The sequence below is a fragment of the Sander vitreus genome, chromosome 1, assembly GCF_031162955.1.
Source record: "Sander vitreus isolate 19-12246 chromosome 1, sanVit1, whole genome shotgun sequence".
NCBI classification, from domain to species: Eukaryota; Metazoa; Chordata; class Actinopteri; order Perciformes; family Percidae; genus Sander; species Sander vitreus.
The window spans coordinates 6,057,886-6,079,742 of record NC_135855.1 but is presented as its reverse complement, the minus strand read 5'-3'; the positions used below and the strand labels follow the sequence as shown (position 1 = coordinate 6,079,742).

At 43.6% G+C, this 21,857-nt stretch overlaps 1 protein-coding gene and 1 long non-coding RNA gene across 2 annotated transcripts in view; both read left to right on the top strand.

The window, feature by feature from the left end:
• The window catches only part of LOC144520626 (uncharacterized), a 45,531-nt gene extending 35,064 nt beyond the window's left edge, over nt 1-10,467 (top strand). Inside the window, exon 3 of the long non-coding RNA XR_013502239.1 lies at nt 10,371-10,467. This is a non-coding gene — a long non-coding RNA (uncharacterized LOC144520626). The remainder of the gene's footprint in view (nt 1-10,370) is intronic.
• A 4-nt stretch (nt 10,468-10,471) lies between these two features.
• ccdc102a (coiled-coil domain containing 102A) overlaps nt 10,472-21,857 on the top strand; it is a 51,477-nt gene continuing 40,091 nt past the window's right edge. Inside the window, exons 1-3 of the mRNA XM_078254402.1 lie at nt 10,472-10,869; nt 12,400-12,810; nt 20,122-20,342. Of these exons, the coding sequence (XP_078110528.1) occupies nt 10,507-10,869; nt 12,400-12,810; nt 20,122-20,342 (995 nt within the window). The 5' untranslated portion in view covers nt 10,472-10,506. The remainder of the gene's footprint in view (nt 10,870-12,399; nt 12,811-20,121; nt 20,343-21,857) is intronic.

Here is a 21,857-nt window from a genome sequence, read left to right as displayed (position 1 = left end):
GATTTGTAACGGAAGCAGGATTGAAAAATGTATTAGGTTTCCAGCCTGAGCTGCAGGGCGAAATCAAATCGGGTTTAGTTGCCCCTGATAAGGTGGGAAACTTCAGCTTTATGTGTCTTTTATGGAACTATGACCCAGGAACCAAAGCTTTGGTCAAAAGTTCTTGGAAAATGTGACTAATGGCGCCTTTCCCCAATGTCGGTCTGTCCGAACAACAATTGTCCGACTACATTTTTTGTACAGCCCTATTTCTGATACCGTTGTGGCAGAAATGTTGCCATGGTGGGCCGCCACTACAAAACCAACATAGAGGAAACACTGGTGACACTAGCTGAGTCCTTTCATCTGCAACCAAACAGAGGAACGTCTGCACTTCGTCACTTAGCGGTTTTGTGGGGCTGCAATTTGTTTAAAATCTGGGGAGAGTGAATAAAAACCTGCAGTCGCTATTGACAATAGCTTGGCCTATTTCTTTAAATGGCGGGTTTGTGCAGGATGTCCCGTGTCACGCTAGTGGCGATTCTTTCCGACCAATCGGTAGTCGGCAGTGTTTTAATTAAACCTTCTGGTATCGGCTCAGCTCACTTAGAACCTCGGATGTGATCGTACTAAAATAAGCACCAGGTACTATCTGGAACTTTTGCTGATGGAAATCCAAAAAAGGAGCGTGTTGATTTGGGGTAAGGCAGAGCTGTACCATGCAGTGGACCACAGCATAACTCTCCCACCCTATTTGAGGATGGCCACATATTTGAAATCACAAACTTGCTTAGCTAGATTTACATCTTAGGTCTGATAACCCCAGCGTGCTATGTTCACGTGTACTGTTATTTTAGTTATCAGGTCTTTGTAAAAAGAAATCGCAGACTGGCTTGTACATTCTCTTTTCAGCATGGCTGGGGGTTTGCACTGCCCTAATAATGGAAGAACAATGTAAACAATGTGATTGTGAGAGTTTATTACATGGATCATTATCATTTCACACATCACATTTATCTGTTATTTTTGTTTTTATAGTTTCAAAAATATCAGGTAGACAAAATATATTAAGATGAGGCAATATTTGGTCTTAAAATGTGGAGTGTACAATCTCTAAGGCCTGTATCAACACATGGCAGGGCCATCTTCCCCATAATGTGCTTGTAATGTTCTTGTAACAGCCAGATGTGAAGGCTGTCCTGTGTGTGTTTGTGTCTTGTACTAGTCCCAATAGATGCGATTAGTGTGGGTATAGCATCCAAAGCCTGCCAGCTCTTTTCCAGGCTTCCAGGTGTCTCATCTCTCTGACCCTAAAATGTAAAATGCAGTGAATTTTAAGTGTGTGTGTGTGTGTGTGTGTGTGTGTGTGTGTGTGTGTACACTGTGGTCTCATTGAAATGAATGAGTGCACAGTGCTTTCTCACCTAGTGTAAATGTCAGTCTGAACATGGCCTTTGTTGAGTCTTTTGTGCATGCCCACTCATGGAAGCATTTACTGTATATGGCCCCTCTTTCAGGGCAGGGTTGTGACCAGAGACCAGATTGAGTGGACTGACCCCTTGTCAGCATTGGGCCCCATTCACACTGCATGAAAACGCAGGTCTTTCCATTCATTTCGAATGGGGGTAGTGCGCTTAGGCTGCGGCGGGGGGCTGATAAACTGACCACGGCTGCTCACAGTTCCACCACTGATTGGATCCTCTTTAAAAATTCCTGACTGTTCAACAGTCTGCCTGTTGCCCTTCCTGATGGTCTGTTGTCCCTGTCCTGTAGCCATGAAACCACCACTTTACAAGCATGATTTGTCACTGATGACTGATGTTGGGTTCAGGCCAGAGTCATTTGTAATGGCACATTTCATAGCAACTATACTGTACTGAGCAAGAGGTTGTCATACGTGTCAAATGGCTCTCCATCATTTCGCAGACTAATTCGGGACATCACATTGTCATGGTGGCGTGTCCCTGTGCGTCTGGAGGAGAAAATAACTTAACTTGAAGTTATCACCAGGGGAGAATCCCATGACCGATTTGTCCCGGCCAGCTCAAGTCATGAACACTTGTATTGTTAGCTATTTTTATAGATGCACGAAATGATTTTTCCGATGGATTGTCCCACCTCTCTCGTCTGCTAAATCAGCCATTTATAGGCCTTTTCAAACCAGAGAAACTTTTTTTTCTAAGAACCCCCTTTGTATTGTGTCCGCACCGCAAAACTACGAACAATCGTAGTTATTAAAAAAAACGCTGTTTTAGAGACATTTTTAGCTCCTACCTCAGAGTAGATACTCTCCCAGCACAAGAGGAACGTTAGGTTACAAGGTAACCTCGGTTCTCTGAGTGAAGAGAATATCTCTCCAGGGCACGGCCGCTCGGATACCGTTCCAATCAATGTAAGTCAGTGAACCCATGCACACCTGGACCTTTTATGCCCAAGCACGGGCCACGTAGTGGTGTGTCTTAACGTGGAATCCACGTCAACTGCCCCAGTGGGTCAGTCCCCCATACATACAGAATATGTAACTCTGTGGAGAGAGAGAGTCTCGATACGATAGAGAACTTTGTACAGTCATTGGTCCAGATAAGTGTATGTCAGTGATTGATTGATTGATTGATTGATCACATGAGCCAATGCAGCACCGGAAACCGTCATTTTTAACCGCTAGCTAACAAGCCAGCTGCTAAAATGGTAAATGTACTTCAGTTGATCCAGACTAGGGTAAGGGTTTTGTCTTCATTTTACATTTTTACAGCAGTTGGCTCCCCTGACTCCTGCTCTCATACCAGTTTCACTAAAGCTTGGAATTTAGACTCAGACTGCAGCTTCATTTTGCACATAAAAAAATCTGACTTTTTGAAAATGCCACGCCACAGGCTTTGCAGTTGTTCCGCCTTCGTGGCTTGACTACGTAGTGCAGTACACAGTGTACGTACTAAGGATTTTAAGAATTTCCACGCTTCCAGATTTTTCCTTCAATCCCTTTTCATGTGTTAATTATTTTTACAATGTATCAGTTCAGTTGTAACTGTTATTTGTTAGAGAGTTGAATCAACACCGATGACAAAAATGAACAAATATTCAAAGACCTGCTGGAAACGATTTTCAAACCATGTGTCCTCCATAAAGCTATGAAAAATAATAAGAGCATGGAACAGCTGTTTAGGCCTTCATCCAAAGCAAATTCAATATATATTCAAAGCCCAAAAATGACTTTGGTATATTACCAAAGTGTGTGAAATTCGATGTAGTATGCACGCCAGGCGGCTAGGTGGCACTGCCACACAACACCACCAAGTCCACGCGCCTACGTAGAACCTTCCTTCTACTTCTTCTCCTTAGTAGCGCGAAACCAAAACATGTCGAAGCGAACAACAAAAGCTGACAATTTTGTCTGGACAGACGAGGAGGTGGAGTTGCACGTTTGTCTGACGATGACCGACACAGTCGACCGTGATAAGCCACAGCACAGCACCCACGGGAGCACTACCAATATCCTGAGCCTCGCAGCCCTTCAGCTGCTGCTTGAGAGCGAGAGGCAGCGGGCAGAGGAGGCTGAAGCAGACCCTCCTCTGTCTCGCTCTAGATTAATATGAGTTCCCCCAGCCTGCCTATGGTCCCCCAGCGGCTAGAAATGGCGATAGGTGTAAACCGAGCCCTGGGTATCCTGCTCTGCCTTTGAGAAAATGAAAGCTCAGATGGGCCGATCTGGAATCTTGTTCCTTATGACATCATAAGGAGCAAGGTTACCTCCCCTTTCTCTGCTTTGCCCGCCCAGAGAATTTGGCCCGCCCATGAGAGAGAGACATCATGGCAAAGTGGCAGTTGGTCAAGGCCACACCCCCACTCTCCACCTTGCCCCACCAAACCCAGAGAAGAGAAAGCCGTCTCATGCTGGATATGAGGCGGGGGGGGGGGGGAGCAGAATGCATGTTTCAACATGTTGTTAAAGAATTTTCATGTTAAAATGTAAAAGACCGAAATAGACAAAAAATAGTAATCTGACTTTTAATGCTTTGTCAATAAAACCTGCTCCTCATTAACTGTGAATCTCAAATTTCTCAAAATAAAAGATAATTTAATTCAAAGCAATGTGTGGACATTGTGTGTGTGTGTGTGTGTGTGTGTGTGTGTGTGTGTGTGTGTGTGTGTGCGTTCCTAGAGCTGGTCTGACAGGAGGTTTTCATCAAGAGTGCTTTTTATTTATATTTCTACAAGTGTTGGATTTCTGGTTGACCGTCTGTGACCGCTGCCTTGGACTTGATTGCGCTCAAAGGCAAATACATTCATTTTTCATTTTTCTCTCTTGTTATTGCTGCGGTGAACTCTGTCAGTCCCTCCTCATACCCCCCCATCCTCCGCTCACTTTATTTCCTTCCCATACTTTGACCCAGGTTTAGGGGTTTTCTTGAATAGGCTTGGCGTTGTGTGAGTGTGTGTGTGTATATGGCTGCCAGCTAGCTACTAGTCTATGTCGACGACGTTTTATTTCTGGGATTGCGCCAGTGCCGCCGGGAATTCGGCCGATGTCCCCCACCTTCCTCTTCATTTGTGTTGGCGTTCTAAACTCCAGTGGATTTATGAGGACTACGGTTAACTGCTCCTCAGATCTCTGCAGGGTAAATCCAGACAGCTAGCTAAGACCATCTGTCCAGTCTGAGTTTTCTTAAAACGTACTTGTTCCACCAAAACAAGTTCCTTCCAGAGGCTATTTTGCAGAGGCACCGGTGCTTAGCACCGCCCAAGATGATTGTGATTGGTTTAAAGAAATGCCAATAAACCAGAGCACATTTTTCTCCCATCCAGGAATGCTGTGTGGACTAGCCAGACCTGGCAATGTGAGACTAGCTACCTACTGTCTACTGTCTACCTGATAAAGTGGCATGGGGCACTTTCCATAAAATCATCTCTCAATGCATATCAAAGCAGCTATTAGGCTAACTGAAATAAAACCATGCCAATCTCTAGGTATGGTGAACGGTATGTGATGATGTGGGGCTATTTTAATTCCAACTTTATCAGGATGCATAGTATCCTGGATCCATGAAATAACTGGCCTTTAAAAATAAAAATCTGCCTGCCTCTATGGGAATTTAACATAGGGGTGTACTTACTTATGCCCCCTGTATTTTAAGGAAGAACATTTATTTATTTAGGATACATTATTCATTCACAAAGAAAATTGGTGTCCTTAAAGGTTGGATTTTTCCTCCATTTTTTTTAATTAAGGCATTAAGATGAATTTCCAAAAGTTGATTTTTTTTTATTCCTCTTTTTAGTCAACTTTAGCATGGGTTCATAAACTTATGAGTGCCACTGTATATTCAATTGGGTTGGGTAGCGAAGCCTGGTGCTAATATGGCAGTGGTGCCTAAACGTCAGGAATCTACCAGACCGACTAGCAATGTGGATTTCGGTGCCTCATTTCGTTGCCACTTAAATGCATGCCCTGCTCTCTCGTGCTCCGAAATGGACGTAACACGCAACAGAAGCACGTCTTTGAAAAACCAATTGCGTAAGTGGGCCCCAGAGGATAAGGGGTCAAACGTTAGTGGGTTTTGGCAAGAAAAAAGTTTGAGAAAGTCTGGACTAGAGGATACGATTTGGAACTGGAGAAGCTGGATTAGTCACAGTGGGATTCTGAAATACAGCTTATTGGGGATAGAGATGAAGTCAAACTCAGGGTAGCTTCTCTCCCTCGTCGCTCTTTGTTTACCTCGCTGCTCAGGAAGAAATATTTGATTCAGCTGTTGCCAGTGTTCTGTGGCTCTGACTGTTGATCTCCTTTTTGTTCAAGCCTCGTTCCAACAATATTGTGTTTGTCTTGTTTCCACAGCTTGGCACTACAGTTGGTGCAAACAGGAAGTATAATGTTGCCTTGGAATCAGTGGGTCCGTCCCAATACTACAAATATTTTGCGGTTACTCTCCGAGGACACACTTGGTTAATGAGGCCGTCCTGAGACTCGTACAAATACACGGCTCAATGAAGCTCACATCTTTGTCGGTTCTATTTATCTTCCATTTATTTAGGATCAGTCACACGGTATTGCAGCTCCAAGCAGATGGCAGTGAAGGCAAACACGCAATCAGGACCTGAGAGGAATAATAATAAACTGTCATTAATAAAGCAATTAAATTGATTTATCCAGAGCTAGGGCTGTAGCTAACGATTACTTTCATCCTTGATTAAATCTGTTGATTATTTTCTCGATGAATGGATTAGTTGTTTGGTCTATACAATGTCAGAAAATGGTGAAAAATGTGGATCAGTGTTTCCCAAAGCCCAAAATGACGTCCTCAAATGTCTTGTTCTGTCCACAACTCAAAGATATTCAGTTTACTGTCACAGAGGCAAGAAGAAAACTAGAAAATATTCACATTTAACAAGCTGACATCAGAGAATTTGGACGTTCTTAAAAAATGACTCGAACCGATTATCGATTATCATATTTAGGTGCCGATTAATTCAATTGTTGACAATTAATCAATTCATCTTTGCAGCTCTAATCCAGAGGAACGTGAGACAGAGGCAGCAACATATTATTTAGAATGGTTTCTCTCTAAAGTTTTTTTTTTTTTTTTTTGCAAAGGAATATATTTCTCCAAATGATTGCTAAAATAAAATGTAATATTTATGTTGACAATGTCAGATTTGCGCTATTGTTCTTTAAGAAAAATATAAATAACTCAGGAATGATTGCCGATATTCAAGTGCTCATATTATGCTTTTGGGCTTTTTCCCTTTCCTTTATTGTGTTATATATCTTTTTTTGTGCACGTTATAGCTTTACAAAGTGAAAAAGCCCAAAGTCTATCCCAAAGGGACTTACCATCTCCAACAGAAAACACTGTTCACAAACTGCTCCAAACAGCTCTGTTGTAGTCCAGCCTTTACTTCCGTGACGAACGTGCGTCACTTTGTAACACACGTTATAATGCTCACCTAGCTGCTAGCGTGGCACGCCCTCATACTCTGCTTCTGACTGGCTAGTAGTCCTTACCTAGCTACTGCGCATGTGCGACTCCCAACAAAGATGGAACAGAAGTGAGATGTCTCACTCTGTAGCTAAAACAGAGAGCTCAACACACAGGGTGAAAAGAGGAGCTGCAGCAATGTGCAGTACAACAAAAATATTGTTGTATATTGTGTATATATATGTGTTTTTTGAAAATGAAACCACATAAACCTATTATGATACAACCTCCTAAATACAATTATCAACCTGAAAATGAACATAATATGAGCACTTTTTAAGTGACTTTCCTATGAATAATAAGGGTATTCACTGAACACAGTGCGACATCAACTTCTTCATAGCTGCTGATACGGCCTATATTAAAACCAGCATACAGACTGTCCCTTCACCGTCAACATCTGGACTGATGTGCTACACTGGACTGTGGTGAATTGTGGGATACGCCTTGGTATGACGGAAGCAAAAGTATGCATCAAGTGAGGGTTACTGTTGGTGAAATTTTTCAGACGCTGCTACCTAGGGGTGCCTAAACGTGCACTGGGACAGACCCAGTGTATGCTCTTGATCATGTATACCTGTAAAGGTCCACTAGTGGGTGTGGAGGTCGAATTGGTTAAAGGCAGTGACACGTCAACCCGATAATCGGCCGTCAGACAGTCTGGCGAGGTCAGTGACTGGAGTCTGTTCGGTGTTTTCCGTGCCGTCGTCAGTCAGAGGAGCTGTCGGCCTTCATTTTGGCCGACCTGACATGTTGCGTCGGAGGGCGGGCAGTCGGACTCCATGACCAATCTGATTGGTGGAGTGCTAACCTGGAAATGACGAGCGAGATGAGCGTGACTAAGCCTCTCAAAATCGGACGAAAGTCTTTTAAACTGACCTTTGTCGATCTGAAATGAAGACAGATTCAGCAACCGCACGGCCTATTTCTCCCTTAAAATGTTTTCAGAAACACGTTTCAGTGAACTATTTTAGTAAAATATGAGATCGTATTCTAGCAAGCCGCCATGACGGTCTGTCTTTAAATTTCCAGAGAAACCAGACCCACGTGACGCGTTCGTCCAATCAACTGCCAGTTTTCATTCAATACAGATTAGCGCCGCCTGTTATGGAGACGTATTACATGCTCAAGTCGGCGTCGTTTCGGTGTGTTCTGAGGGACTTTTTGGACCTCGGCGAACCGTCAGTCCGACTGCCTTTAATGCCAACGGTCGGCCAACGTCGGGTTAGTGTGTCAGGGGCTTAACAGAGACGAGTAGTGCTGCACAATATCATTTTATGAGGAAAATATCTAATTGCGATTATTTAGACTGATATTGCGATATGATTCACGATATTGGAGGGAATGATCATTTTTGTATCATTATTGTCATTTTCATTGAAAAATGTTAAAATTAAAATGAATATAGTGCGATTTGTGCGAGGATCTGTACCAAACAAACAGGTTTTCTTTAGCCTGTAGGATAGGATTTGTAGTCCGGGACGTCTCTGCAGCTCCGAATGGTTTGACACATATTTTGCCTTTTAACAAATATTTGCAATTTAAATATTGCAGTAGTCCATAGTCTCTATATATCCTCAGAGAGGAGGCAACATGGGCAAAAACAAATGTTGAAGTGATTTTTCCCGTCCACCAAGCTGCTGATGCTGCTCAACCCAGCTTCATTTCCTCTCCTTTTCTTCTGGTTCCATGCGAGTTCTTCCCACAGTTCCAGATCTCCTCCGGAACTTCCTCTGCCTCCTCTGGAGGGGGAGGGGGGGGAGCAGGAAGGAGCAGAGCTTTTCTTGGCCCAGAGAGTTTGAGGCCAACTTCACCACAGCCAGAGATGGGATTTTTCTTTTTGGGATTTCTTAACCCAAACCTGGCACCGACAGTGGAGATTAGATCACGGCTCGCCCACAGCTCCCCGAGGAGAGATTTAGTCGTTTCACAATACAACTGGGCTTTAATATGATACACCAAAGGAAAATAGCCTACAAACAGAAACTATATATCTTGCCAATGATTATAAATCTCCATATTGGTGGAGTTTATAATGAAGTTAAGATAGAAACACATACACTGTGTGCAATTTTATTTTATTTACTTTTTTAATACGTTGAGGCCATCAGTGCAAAGTTTAGGTGTTCCCGTGACGTTTACAGTCTATGGTTCAGACTCAAACACACGGAGCTCTGAAGCAGACCTGTGCGTCGCTTAGGGTCCACCGTCGCTGTAAAAACAGAGATGAGCAGCGCGCCTTCCGTGGTCTGTGCTGCTTCAGGTTTATAACGGACGCGCTCTGCTGTGGAGCTGCTGCGGCAGACGTGTCGCGTTTGAGCTCCGTGTATTTCGGCCGTAGTTTCGGTTTTCCATCTCCGACGTAGAGCAGCGTACAGCCACTTCCCTAAACTTTCGCTCATTCAGAGACCAGAGTCTCCAACAGGGCTCTGAGTCTGTCAGGAGGTCTGAGATCTACCGCATCAGCAGAGCAGTCACGTAACACACAGCAGACTGTGGTGCAGGTAGATTATATTATTATTATTTCTGAAATATAGTGACTTTATTCTTTTAATAGCCTATTATAACTGTATTGTTCTGAAAATATCACGACTCCTCCAAATCTCAGAGAACACAGATGGGATGAGTTATATTTTGAATGTGCACAAAGTTTTGAGCGTGAGCAAAAATCTTGCTCACATCTGAAATATGACAGTCCAGGGGTTTATTAATTCATCAAAATGAATTCATGTATCATTGAGGTGATTAATTGTCATGTGAGATTAACAAGAAATGTATCTTTTTAGATAAAACAGATGTTGACAAACTTTCCTTTTGGGGACAACATTTGAAATTGGGAAAAATTTCAAGTTGGAAAAAAGGTGATCAGATGTCCATATATATATATATATATATATATATATATATATATATATATATATATATATATATATATATATATATATATATATATATATATATAATGTGTGTGTGTGTGTATATATATATATGTGTATATATATGTGTGTGTATATATATATATATATATATATATATATGTGTGTATATATATAGATATATATATATATATATATATATATATATATATATATAGTGTGTATGTATATATATATATATAGTATGTATGTATATATATATATATAGTGTGTATGTATATATATATATAGTGTGTATGTATATATATATAGTGTGTATGTATATATATAGTAGTGTATGTATATATATATGTGTATGTATATATATGTGTATATGTATATGTATATGTGTATGTATATATGTGTGTGTGTATATATATATATATATATATATGTATGTATATGTGTGTGTGTGTGTGTTATGTAATGATGTGTTATCATTGATTTTCTTCTGATAATAACGGAGTTCCATATCTTCCTGTTGCTGTGTTCCTGTCTCCAGGCTGATCACTGACTAGAAGAGGATGATGCTCTCCTGAATCCCACCCGCTCACAACCCCCCCCCCCCCCCCCCCCCCTCCATTCCCCTCCCCACAGCCCCTCCCCCAATTTTCATCCACCAAACCACCGCCTCCATCATGAACCACACCCCCAGCCCCCACCTGTCGGACGGCGGTAAGTCGGCCGGAGGCGGCCTGCTGTGCAGCCTGGGCCTGGGGTCCGACAGGGGGATCCGCTCCCCGGACAGCTTCACCCACACCCCCAGCCCCACCGGAGAAACGCCCAGCTCCAGCCCCCCGCTGCTGCTGTCCCCCGGGCTGGGAGGCTTTGGCCTGGGGTCCCTGGGGGCCATGGGCGAGGGAGCCGGGGCCGACTGGGAGAGCAGGGAGGAGCTGAGGCTACGGGAGCTGGAGGAGGCTCGGGCCAGAGCCGCCCAGATGGAGAAGACCATGAGGTGGTGGTCGGACTGCACCGCCAACTGGAGAGAGAAGTGGAGCAAGGTGGGGGAGTCTAGTGGATACTGAAGTCCAGCCGAGAAAATAGATTGTGAAAAGCTGTGAATTACTATATACAAAGTCAAACATTTCTAAATCCAAATGTTAGGCCTTAAAAAGTCTAAAATTCACTGAAGTATTTTGTTCCTTTGTTCTTCATTTTCCTACTTCCATGTCAGGCTAACTCTAATGCTCATTTTATTTCGCTGTATTAGGACTACAAATGAGAACAACATGCAAATTATATTGCAGCCAATCAGCTTTCGTGTTATTGGCGCGAGTCAATTTCGGATTGTACCACAGGCGGATTTTATTCTTCAGCTAAGGGGGAAGTGCACGTTTAGTGATACTTGGCTTGAAAAAAAACTGAAGTTAGGGCTCAATTGAGGTTGTGATAAAGGTCTTAATTGTCATTCATAACAATCTTAAAAAGGTCTTAAAAAGTCTTAAGTTTGACTCGGTGAAACCTGCAGAAACTCTGTATATAGCGATGGCTTAAGATCTATCTGTTCACGCACAGACTTTCATCATTCCCAATCAGCAAAATTGTGCCAGATTTATTTAAGTCATGTGCATTATTTTGAAGGTTTTTTTAGTGTTTTCACTCACTTTTCTTTACTTCATTGCATTGATGTGTGTTTATGTGTTTTAAGTTAAAATTGACAGAATACATTTGACTTCAGATGTAATAACCCACAGTTGTAAACCTACTGCTCTAAATTATCAGTCTGACATAAGGTTGCACTAAAGGCCCGGACACACAAAGCCGATAATCGGCCGTTGGACAGTCTGGCGAGGTCGGTGACTCGAGTCTGTTCGGGGTGTTCCGTGCTGCCGTCCGTCCGAGGGGGCATCGTCCTTCATTTTGGCCGATTTGACATGTATAATCGGTGGGGCGGGCCCTGCCGGCAGTCGGACTCAAATGACCCATCTGATTGGTAGAGTGCTGACCCGGAAACGGGGAGCGGAATGAGTGTGACTATCTCAAAATCTGACGAAAATCTTTTAAACTGACCTTTGTCGATCTGAAATGAAGACAGATTCAGCAACTGCACGGCCTGTTTCTCGCTTAAAATGTTTTCAGAAAACACTATTTTAGTACAATATGAGATCGTATTCTGAACAAGCCACCACGACAGTCTGTCTTTGAATTTCCGGAGAAACAAGACCCACGTGACGCGTTCGTCCAATCAGCTGTTGGTTTTCATTTTTGGGCGACAGTACAGATTAGCGCCGCCTGCTGTTATGGAGTGGTATTACGTCTTGTCGCTTTGGTGCGTTCCGAGGCACTTTTTTGACCAATGTGGGGAGACTGATCAGCCCAACTGCCTTTTTTGCCAACGTTTGGCCGTCGGCTCTGTGTGTCCAGGCCTTAAGGTCTGGCAAAGCGAGACTAACTTAACTGTAATATGCAAAATAAAGTGCCTAATATTAATTATAAGCAAATTTCCGAGAATAATAATTTAAAAAAAAAATTTATAACGCGAGAAACCAAAAGGCTCGGGGCTGATTCATTTACCTTGTATCGTCTGGCAGGTCCGCGCCGAGCGTAACCGCGCGCGCGACGAGGTCCGCCAGCTGAGGCAGCGGCTGGACACCCTCACCAAGGAGCTGACCAGTGTTCGGCGCGAGCGGCAGGAACTGGCCTCCGAGAACGAGACGCTGCGGCTGGAGACGCTGCGTCTCCACGGTGGCCACACCGCCGACGCTCCTCCTCCGTTGGCCACTTCTCCGTCCTCCTCCTCCCCGGCACACCCTCGCGGTGGCGCCTCCTCCTCCTCCTCCTCTCCATCCATACCTCCCTCCTCCCCCGCCTCCTCCTCTCAGGTCCACGCCGACGGGAAGCTGGACGGGGTGAACCGGGTGGGGGAGGGACCCCCGGGGTCTCCAGAGCCAGAGCCGGTGAGGGACGTGGACTTGGACAGACAAAAAATGTCTCAACAGAAGGTGAGTCTGCGCTGTACATTTATTTTTGTTCACCTAGTGTCATGGTGATTCAATGTTTGTTTTTTTGTGGACGTTTTGGAAACTAAAGGTTAGTCAAAAAAAAAAAAAAGATTGACAGACCAATCAATAATGAAAAAAGTTGCTGTTCTAGATCCTATGAATAGCAGGTTCAGCTGACTTTTTAATTTTTTTGTTTGATGTAGGGCTGGGCAATATATCGACATATGAGGCTAGATATCCTCTTAAATTGTGAAGTAAAGTGTTGTCTTTTCCCGGTTTTTCAGGCTGCATTACAGTAAAGTGATGTCATTTTATAAACTTACCAGACTTACTCTAACTCTTTTTTTTTTTAAGATTATGTTTTTGGGCATTTTTAGCCTTTATTTGGATAGGACAGCTGAAGACATGAAAGGGGGGGGATGACATGCAGCAAAGGGCCGCAGGTCGGAGTCGAACCCGTGGCCCGCTGCGTCGAGAAGCAAACCTCTATATATGGGTGCCCGCTCTACCAACTGTGCTATCCGGGCGCCCTAGACTTACTAACTCTTGTATTATTTGCCCTTACCCACTTAGTCATTGTATCCACATTACTGATGATTATTTATCAAAACTCTCATTGTGTTAGTATTTTGTGAAAGCAACAATAGAACTAGGGCTGTGCAATTAATCAAAATGTAATCGTGATTACGATTTTGGCTCCCAATGATCACAAAAACAGAATAATCGAGAAAACCTATTATTATTGTTATTATTATTATTATTATTATTATTATTATATTCATTTTTTTTTACTGTTGATTTATTTAACTTTTTCCACTGTTTTTTTAAGTTCAATAATTGCAACATCGTTCCAGAAGTCAACGAGTAATCGCGTTAAATTATCGTGATTTCAATTTTGACCGAAATAATTGTGATTATATTTTTTTCCATAATTTTTCCAGCCCTATAGTCAACCCTACAATAGCGCCGCAATATCGACATTGATGTATTTCATCCAAAATATCATGATATTTGATTTTTTTCTAGTCTTAATGTTTAATAGGCATGTCGGTTGTGTTCTGTGCTGCTGACGTTTGCCTATTATCAGTGTGCTCATGCCATCGTCTGCTGCTACAGTGTATGGACAATGAGACCCGAGCATCAGTGGATGTAGGCCAGACTGGCTGCTGGTAGATCGCTCACCAAAAGTGTGTGTGTGTGTGTGTGTGTGTGTGTGTGTGTGTGTGTGTCCGTGTCCGTGTCCTATTTAAGAGACCCTACCCAGGTGCGCACACACTTTCTCATATCATGCATGCATCTCCCTGAGGTCTCAGTGATGCTGCAGTACTTCTTCTCTGTCAGTATGTTCCGTCCCGAACCTAAAGCCTATCTAGTGCTTTCTAAACACAGAGCTGACCTGCTGCTTCGCTCATCCTCCTTCACGCTGACACACGAGACACTCGTGAGAAGATTTTAATCTGGTGTGGGATGTTAGCATAATAGCATTAAGCACCATCATGGGTCATGTTTCAGCCTTCAACCACTCTAAAACACTCTGGGGAGGCCTTTTTTATTCTGAAGATACAGAGAGCCAAAGTGAAGCAGGAACTTCTGGAACTCCAATTACTGAAAAGTCCAGCCCTACAACATAACCTTACTCAACAGTACGTTGTGTGGTTCCCTCACGTCATATTTAAAAAAAACAAAAAACCTATCATTACCTATGTCATATTTAGATTTTTTAGTAAGTCTTTAAGGCACAGCATTATTGTGGGTTAGTCTTGCATTGCCAGCTCTGTCTCCACAGTGCTGTGGAGGAAGGTCTAGCTACACCACAGATACATTCTGGGATTGGAGAAAAATAAAGGCTCTGAGTTGTTTGCATTTCTTTAAACCAATCAGAATCGTCTTAGGCTGCGCTAAGCTTCCGGACGCAGCGACGGTGGCTTTGCAAAATAGTCTCAGGAAAGAAGTTGTTTCGGTGGAACATTTGCACCCCACAAAAGAAAACCCCACATACAATATTAAATGAAGTTAACTGTTCACACAATACAGTAACGTGAGCTACTTAAATTAGCTGGATACATGGTTAATCCTTATTAGCTCTTACCAGTGTATCTCTGTGTGTACTTCGTCCACAGCAATTCCCACCAATCGGTCCCAAAACGTCCCAGTTAGAGAGGAAATGCCGTAAACCTATTCTTTGTAAATCTTTACAATCATTCCCCGGAAGAACCAAGCAGGCCTGCCTTGTTGCACCAACCACATTTTCTTCAAAACTTGACATTTTCAGCGTGTAGCTTCCTAGCTCGAAGGTTGTTGTTATTTCCCGTAGCGAACAGAGTTTGAGAACAGCGACACACGGAGAGCAGAAGGTGAGGGGCATCAAGCGCCAGATGTCAAGACTTTATCCTGAAAATGTATTTCCGTTGATCCAGACGTGAGTTGAACATCAGCAGCTTGATGCCCCAAATTAGTTTTGTCCAACAGCTGGTGGGGGGTCTGTCCCTTTGGTCAGGTGTAAATCATTTGGGATCCCATTTTGTTTTTGATAATTGCTTTTAAGCGTCATTGCCACCGGCAAGGGCCTGATGTCCCCCACACTTGTATCTTTCAAAATCACACTTTTGTGCGACCCACTTTTCCAGTCTCGGTGCACTCACAGCAGTAAATGTCAGCGGCTACATACAGGCCACCCTAACAATCTGATTGGTAGTGCTCGCTGGAAGCAGACACAGCTCAGAGCAAAGAGTAAATCAACTGCTGTTCCCTTCACTGAATATTTTTTGGGTGAAACAAAAGTTTGACCCCTACTCCCAGCCACAAAAAAAGCCATTATAGTGCATAGTATAGTATAATGGTCTGTCATCACACCACATGCTGCTTTCACATCACCAAATGGCGATCCGGCGATTGGCCACAGGGTTGTGCGATGGTGGGAGTGTCACTTAAACGGCCCATTTGTGTGACGTCCTGTTGTGTTCTTTAACCCCCAATGTAGCACAAGTAGACTTTATATTTCACAATTACTTTTTTCCGTCCAATTTAAATTTTTTTTAGATCTTGATGTTTTCCGACTGCACTTGAAAGCAGCCTCATTTCACGGAGGAAGAGAGAAAGAAAAGAGAAGGAGGGACTGAGGAAACAGTCAGCTGTTGCACAAACTCCCAGGCAGTTCATTGCTTGTATTTCGTTTTTTTTTACCCTCATAGTTTTTCAAAACTTTCTTGTGGCAGCAATAGAGGCAGTGATGTTTCCCGTTTCCTGCACGGGAATCTGATGACTGATTTTCCACATTGTATTTTCAGTACGCAATTTGGAATGAACACAAATAAGGAGCTTTTCCTAACATGAGATGAGGGAGCACCACTCCCCTGAACTTCTCCTCTAGATGTGCAAACAATCAAAAAAGATGTCATCAAAATAAAAAATTTCAGAAGAAATGATAGTCACAGCAGTAGTGGTTTTCCCAGTAGAAGTAGCAGCAGTTACAGTAGCATTCTGTTGTCCCATCTGACTGCTGTGACCTCCTATGTTTTCCATTTACTCTGCCCCTCTGTTTCTTGGCAGTTGTCTACTATGTCACCACACACACAAAATCCCTTCACTACGGGAACCAACAACAAATTTTGAGCTTGCAAGCTACATGCTGAAAATGGCAACTCTTATAGAACATTTGGATTGCGCAACAAGGCAGGCCTGCTTGGTTCTTTCAGGGAATGCGTAGGAATTTCTCCCATCTAGCATTGAGATCATATATATCGCAATCAACTCTCTCGCACCACGCAGTTCAAAGTATGTATTACAGCTATGGTAGCCTTCACGCTTCAAAAAGGCGGTCTCTTGCTCTTTTCAATCTCCTTTTTCTTTTTGTGGGCGAAGAAAAAGTTTACTCCTGTTCCTGAAATTTGGATTTTGAATACGTGTGGTCCTCCATGTTTCCTTCTTCAAACTTGCCGGGGGCCGGGAAGCCACGATACCCATTAGCAGCATTAGCAGCACCTGTGAGTTTATCATGTGACAGCGAAAACGCGAAAGGCGGAGCAGTACGTCCTGTATATCCCTTACCGGCTAACATATTTCAAGATGGCGCATGAATATGGAGCGTCTACCCCAGTTCATGCGAATGCAAATGTAAAATTTAAAAATCCAAAAGGAATACTTGGAATTGATGGTGGTGGTAAATATTCATGAAAAAGGACAAGTTTGTGAATGGGGCAACAGATTTTGATAATTAACTAAACTAAACACGTTACACACTGGACCTTTTTAAGATTTACAAAGAATATGTTTACAGCATTTAGTCTCTAACTGGGACGTGCTAGCATGTTGGCCCACCGGTTATGAAAAGAAAGCATTGCCTATCGTCTGCAGTGAGCTAGCGAGGGTAATGTGAAATACGGAGGCATGGCGGGGAAATGTCACGGCTCTGGCTGCAGCTGCCTGCAACAAAGTGCGCACGGCGATACACTGGTAAAAGCAAATGAGGTTTAACCGCGTATCCAGCTAATTTAAATCGCTCACGTTACTGTATTGTGTGAACAGTTAACTTCATTTAATATTGTATGTGGCGTTTTCTTTTGCAGGTGCAAATGTTCCACCATAACAAGTTCCTTCCTGAGACTATTTTGCACAGCCACCGTTGCAGCTTCCGGAACTTAGCGCCGCCCAAGACGATTGTGATTGGTTTAAAGAAATGCAAACAACCCAGAGAACGTGTGTGTGGTGACACGACGCTGTGGAGATACTGTAGGTCAGGCAATGCGAGACTAAAGCAGCAGCCAATAAAGATCACTGTCACTGACACTGCCTGTCAGACTTGACCTTCAGCTAGGCTCAGGGGGGGGTTTCCATGGTAACACACACACACACACACACACACACACACACACACAGACACACAGACAGATAGAAATACACATTGAGGCTGTAGCGTTGCACAGAAACCATGATATTGTGGCTAACTGGTACCCACACACAGCAGAGCCTCATTTCCTGTCTCCGTCCATTGTTCTGGCTCTCACACACACACACACACACACTGAGTACTTCCACATGTGGCACAGGATGGTTTGGCTTACTAATATCTGTTACACACCGGCTCCCTCTGTTGGGGATTACCTGTAATGCCAGCATCGAAATTGGGGGAAACAGCCTTGTTTGTAGATTGACCTCAATGCACTTTTCAAACATTGTAAGGCTTTGTATCATCATCATCATCATCATCATCCCAAAAGCGTGCAGAAAATATTTAAACCACAGATTTGAAAATAATCCAAACCTTAGTAAATGTGAAAAGGTGTGGCCTTGACCAACTGCCATGCTTCGCTTGTTTTCAAGCCATGATGTCTCTCTCTTTCTCATGGGCGGGCCAAATTCTCTGGGCGGGCAAAGCAGAGAAAGGGGAGGTAACCTTTCCCCTTATGACAACATAAGGAGGAGATTCCAGATCGGCCCATCTGAGCTTTTCATTTTCTATCTTTCTATCTATCGCCATTTCTAGCCACTGGGGGACCATAGGCAGGCTGGGGGAACTCACATTAGTGTTTAAAAAACATCATAAAGTGACATTTTCATGCCATGGGACCTTTAAAGGCCCAATTAGACTAGAAAAAGCAGTTCGGTATCACTTAATCGGCCCATTTATGTGACATCCTGTTGTGTTCTTTAACTCCCCAATGTAGCACAAGTTGATATTATATTATTATATTTCACAGTTTTTGATAGATCTCGACATTTCTGATTAGACTTGAAGGCAGCCTCTTTTCACAGAGAAAGAAAGAACATAGACGGAGCAACTGCGCTTTGTTGTTTGCAGAAAACAGGTTTTTGGTCTGGGTTAAACTAGTTGTATGCACGACATTTCGCTTCCGGGATTGCTCCGTTTACCCCCCCGTAAATTCCACCGGATGTCCCTCATTTACAGCGACACTCCGTATCAGCCTGATCTTGTGGTACGTTCTAATCACTACTAACTGCCACTAAAATACAATTCTCTCACAGGGTCCATCATGGTTGACTTTTTCAGCCACAGATATCTTTACAACTCTCAGTCACAGAATGAAATGTTTATGAGGAACTCTTAAAGGCCGCATGAATATTATCTTAAAGAAACCACGCGGCATAATGGAGCCTGTGGGAGACGGAGGCCTCCCATTTTTACATCTGGCCCATGCCGTGAAGGACATAGGGTGGGGAAACATTACGATTTTTTTACTGTCGCAGTGCCAAAGCAGACAGATTTACTATGTGGCGAGGAGGAGAAAGCTCTACATTTCCAATTTAATTTCTGTTAAGGCCATTAAATAAAACGAGATGTGAAAATGTTTGGTCAGGAGAACCCACCCAAGAGTTTTCAGGGTTCTGCTGTGACAGCACGTTGGCAGAAACCTTAGATGGTCTGCTGGATGACACGGCTTGATTTGCAACTTTGTAGCGAGGAACAGAGGGCGGAGGGGAAAACTGAGGACAGAAAGAGAGAAATATTGGCCCATATTTCTGACAACCCCTTCAAAATCAGGGAGCTTCATATGAGTCCATATAAGAGATATATGGGTGTAGTTTGGAAGAAGACTGAGACTTTATTTTGCGGGGACTGAAACTGAAAGGAAGCCTTTATCCCTGCTGATCTGTAAGGGGTTATGGAATGTTGGGGGGGGGCGCGCAAATATTTCTCAAAGGATCATTCCAGCAAAACTGTCTCGACAGGGCTAACCTTTGAAGAAACTGAGACCCGGAGAGCCCAAGATGGAGGCAGCTATCATAGCCTGTTAGCTGCATTGGAGTCCAATATCCGAGGGGCCAGATTTGGCCCACGGGCCTTGAGTTTGACACATGTGCGTTAGTGGTTCAACACGCCCTAGGCACTTGCCCTCGAGGGAAATCCCCGCCGCCATCAAAAGCGTTCTTCCATTTGTCTGAAAAACTGTGAACTTGGTGAGATCGACCCTCTGAGGGCTGCGGGAGTGAGTGAACAACGATGGTCACTCCAGAGGTGGATATCACCCACAATGCATTGCAGTTATGCATTTGCTGCAAAAATACAAATCCACGGTTATGTGGCAGTGATGTACAGCCGGTAAAACTCCTGTTGCCGACCACCAAAGAAGGAGAAGATGAATACATTGAATAAATGTATTCACGGATAGCATTGTGCTCACTAATAACTAGACTGCTTGTGTTTCTGGCCCTGTTGGAGTTTGTTGTAGTGACGTCACCGTGCTATCTGAGTTTCAGTAACATACCAGTATACAGTACATATGCTCCTTACAGCAACAAACTGCTACCCTGGTCACATTGTTGCCTCCCTGTGTCTGTCCCCTGCTCTGTCAGGACCTGGAGGTGCTGGAGTCGGTCCTGCGTTCCCGGGCCCCGGACGGCGACACTCAGGAGGCCTGGGCAATCACCTCGCGTTCCTCCTCCGGTCCCAGCCGGCAGGAACGCAGCAGGCAGCTGTGGGAAGACATTAGCACGGTGGAGGAGGACTCCAGCAGACTCAACGCCCTGCAGCTTCGCCTGGATGAGTCCCAGAAAGTCCTGCTGAAAGAGAGAGAGTAAGACACTCCAAAACTGCCTGGGCTGCAGCAAAGATATAGAGCGGGACATAACAACAGTTGCAAATGAGAACAAAGTGTCGCACAATCTGGCTCCATACGCATATCTCTATTTATTCTGTCGACGTTTCGGCCCTCAGGCCTTCTTCAAATCAACAGGAAGGCCTGAAGCCGAAACGTCGCCAGAATAAATAGAGATATGCGTATGGAGCCAAACGGTCTTCACCAGGCTGACAGCAGACATTTAATGCACATATAGTTTAGTTATAAGTAGGCTGCATGAGAATTATGCAAGAAACAAATCTGCATTGTTTTATATTCATAAATTTGTTTGATTTTATTTCCCCTGCCCATAGTAGCAGGCAGGGCTTAATCAAAGTGTTGATAGAGTAATGTTGGAGAGTATTATAAGTTCAGTTTTTAGAAAAAAATGTCTATATGGATTGGCCTTAACAAAATAACTGTGATAAAGTCATCAGGGTTATCTCAGCTTGGGCTCGGAAACTACAAATGTGCTAGATAAAGGGTGTTTAAGTTACATGCTGGATGCATGGTGGAAACGTTGGTGTTTACAAGGCAGAGAAGGGACTCGCAAAAAGAGGCTATTACTTGCATTGTGGGAAATGTAGGATCCGGTGTTTTTGTAGGTTGACCCAAGGACTAAACATCTGGACGTGTCAGCCTCTGCTTCACACATTTAATGTAAGTACGAAAACTGGAGGAGTACCCCTTTAAATAATAAGAATAAGAAAAGCTAGAACACATAATTGAAGACATAACTCGCTAAAGAAAAACCAACTCCAATCATTCAATCTGAGACAGTTTTAAAGCTCAGATTGATTTTATATTCATTTGGCTTAGGTGGAGCCCAAAGCGGCTTGGGTGCGGCGCCTAAGCCTTATAATGATAGGGAAAAGCCTGTCTCTCCATGCATGGCCGGTCACATGTGCCATGTGTTTTTGAACTGTGCATCATGCAGCATTTATTTATCAGCATTTACAAGCAGAGCTCAACAAGCATGCAGTGTACAGTTCTAGAATCAAAGGCTGTAGATGGTGACTGACCAAGGGGGTAAGCAAGCATCCGGAAAGCGTACCTCCTATGGGGAGTTTCATAGGCTAACGAGCCATCACCTTCTGCTAGCATTCCATTGACTGCCATTCATTTTGGCGTCACTTTGACAGCGAATAACTTTACATCTGAAGCGTTTAAAGACTCCATTTGTCAATTGTATATTTCTAAAGAAACACGACAATGTATAACAGGCTCCATTACCTTGTATCTCACGTTATGGCCCCGTAGCAGGTGTTTTTATAAAAATAGGCTAACGGTTGTGTCATAACCACACGACTTTCTGTCACACTGTAGATAAATTACCGTATAGTCAGGAGAAGCTCGCAGGCAATCGGGGGGACGTGGAGGCATACAGTCAAAATGGCAAAATAATTAATCATAATACTTAACAAAAGTTGCTCCTACGCTCTGGACAGCTCCTACTCTGCTCTCCATCTCAGC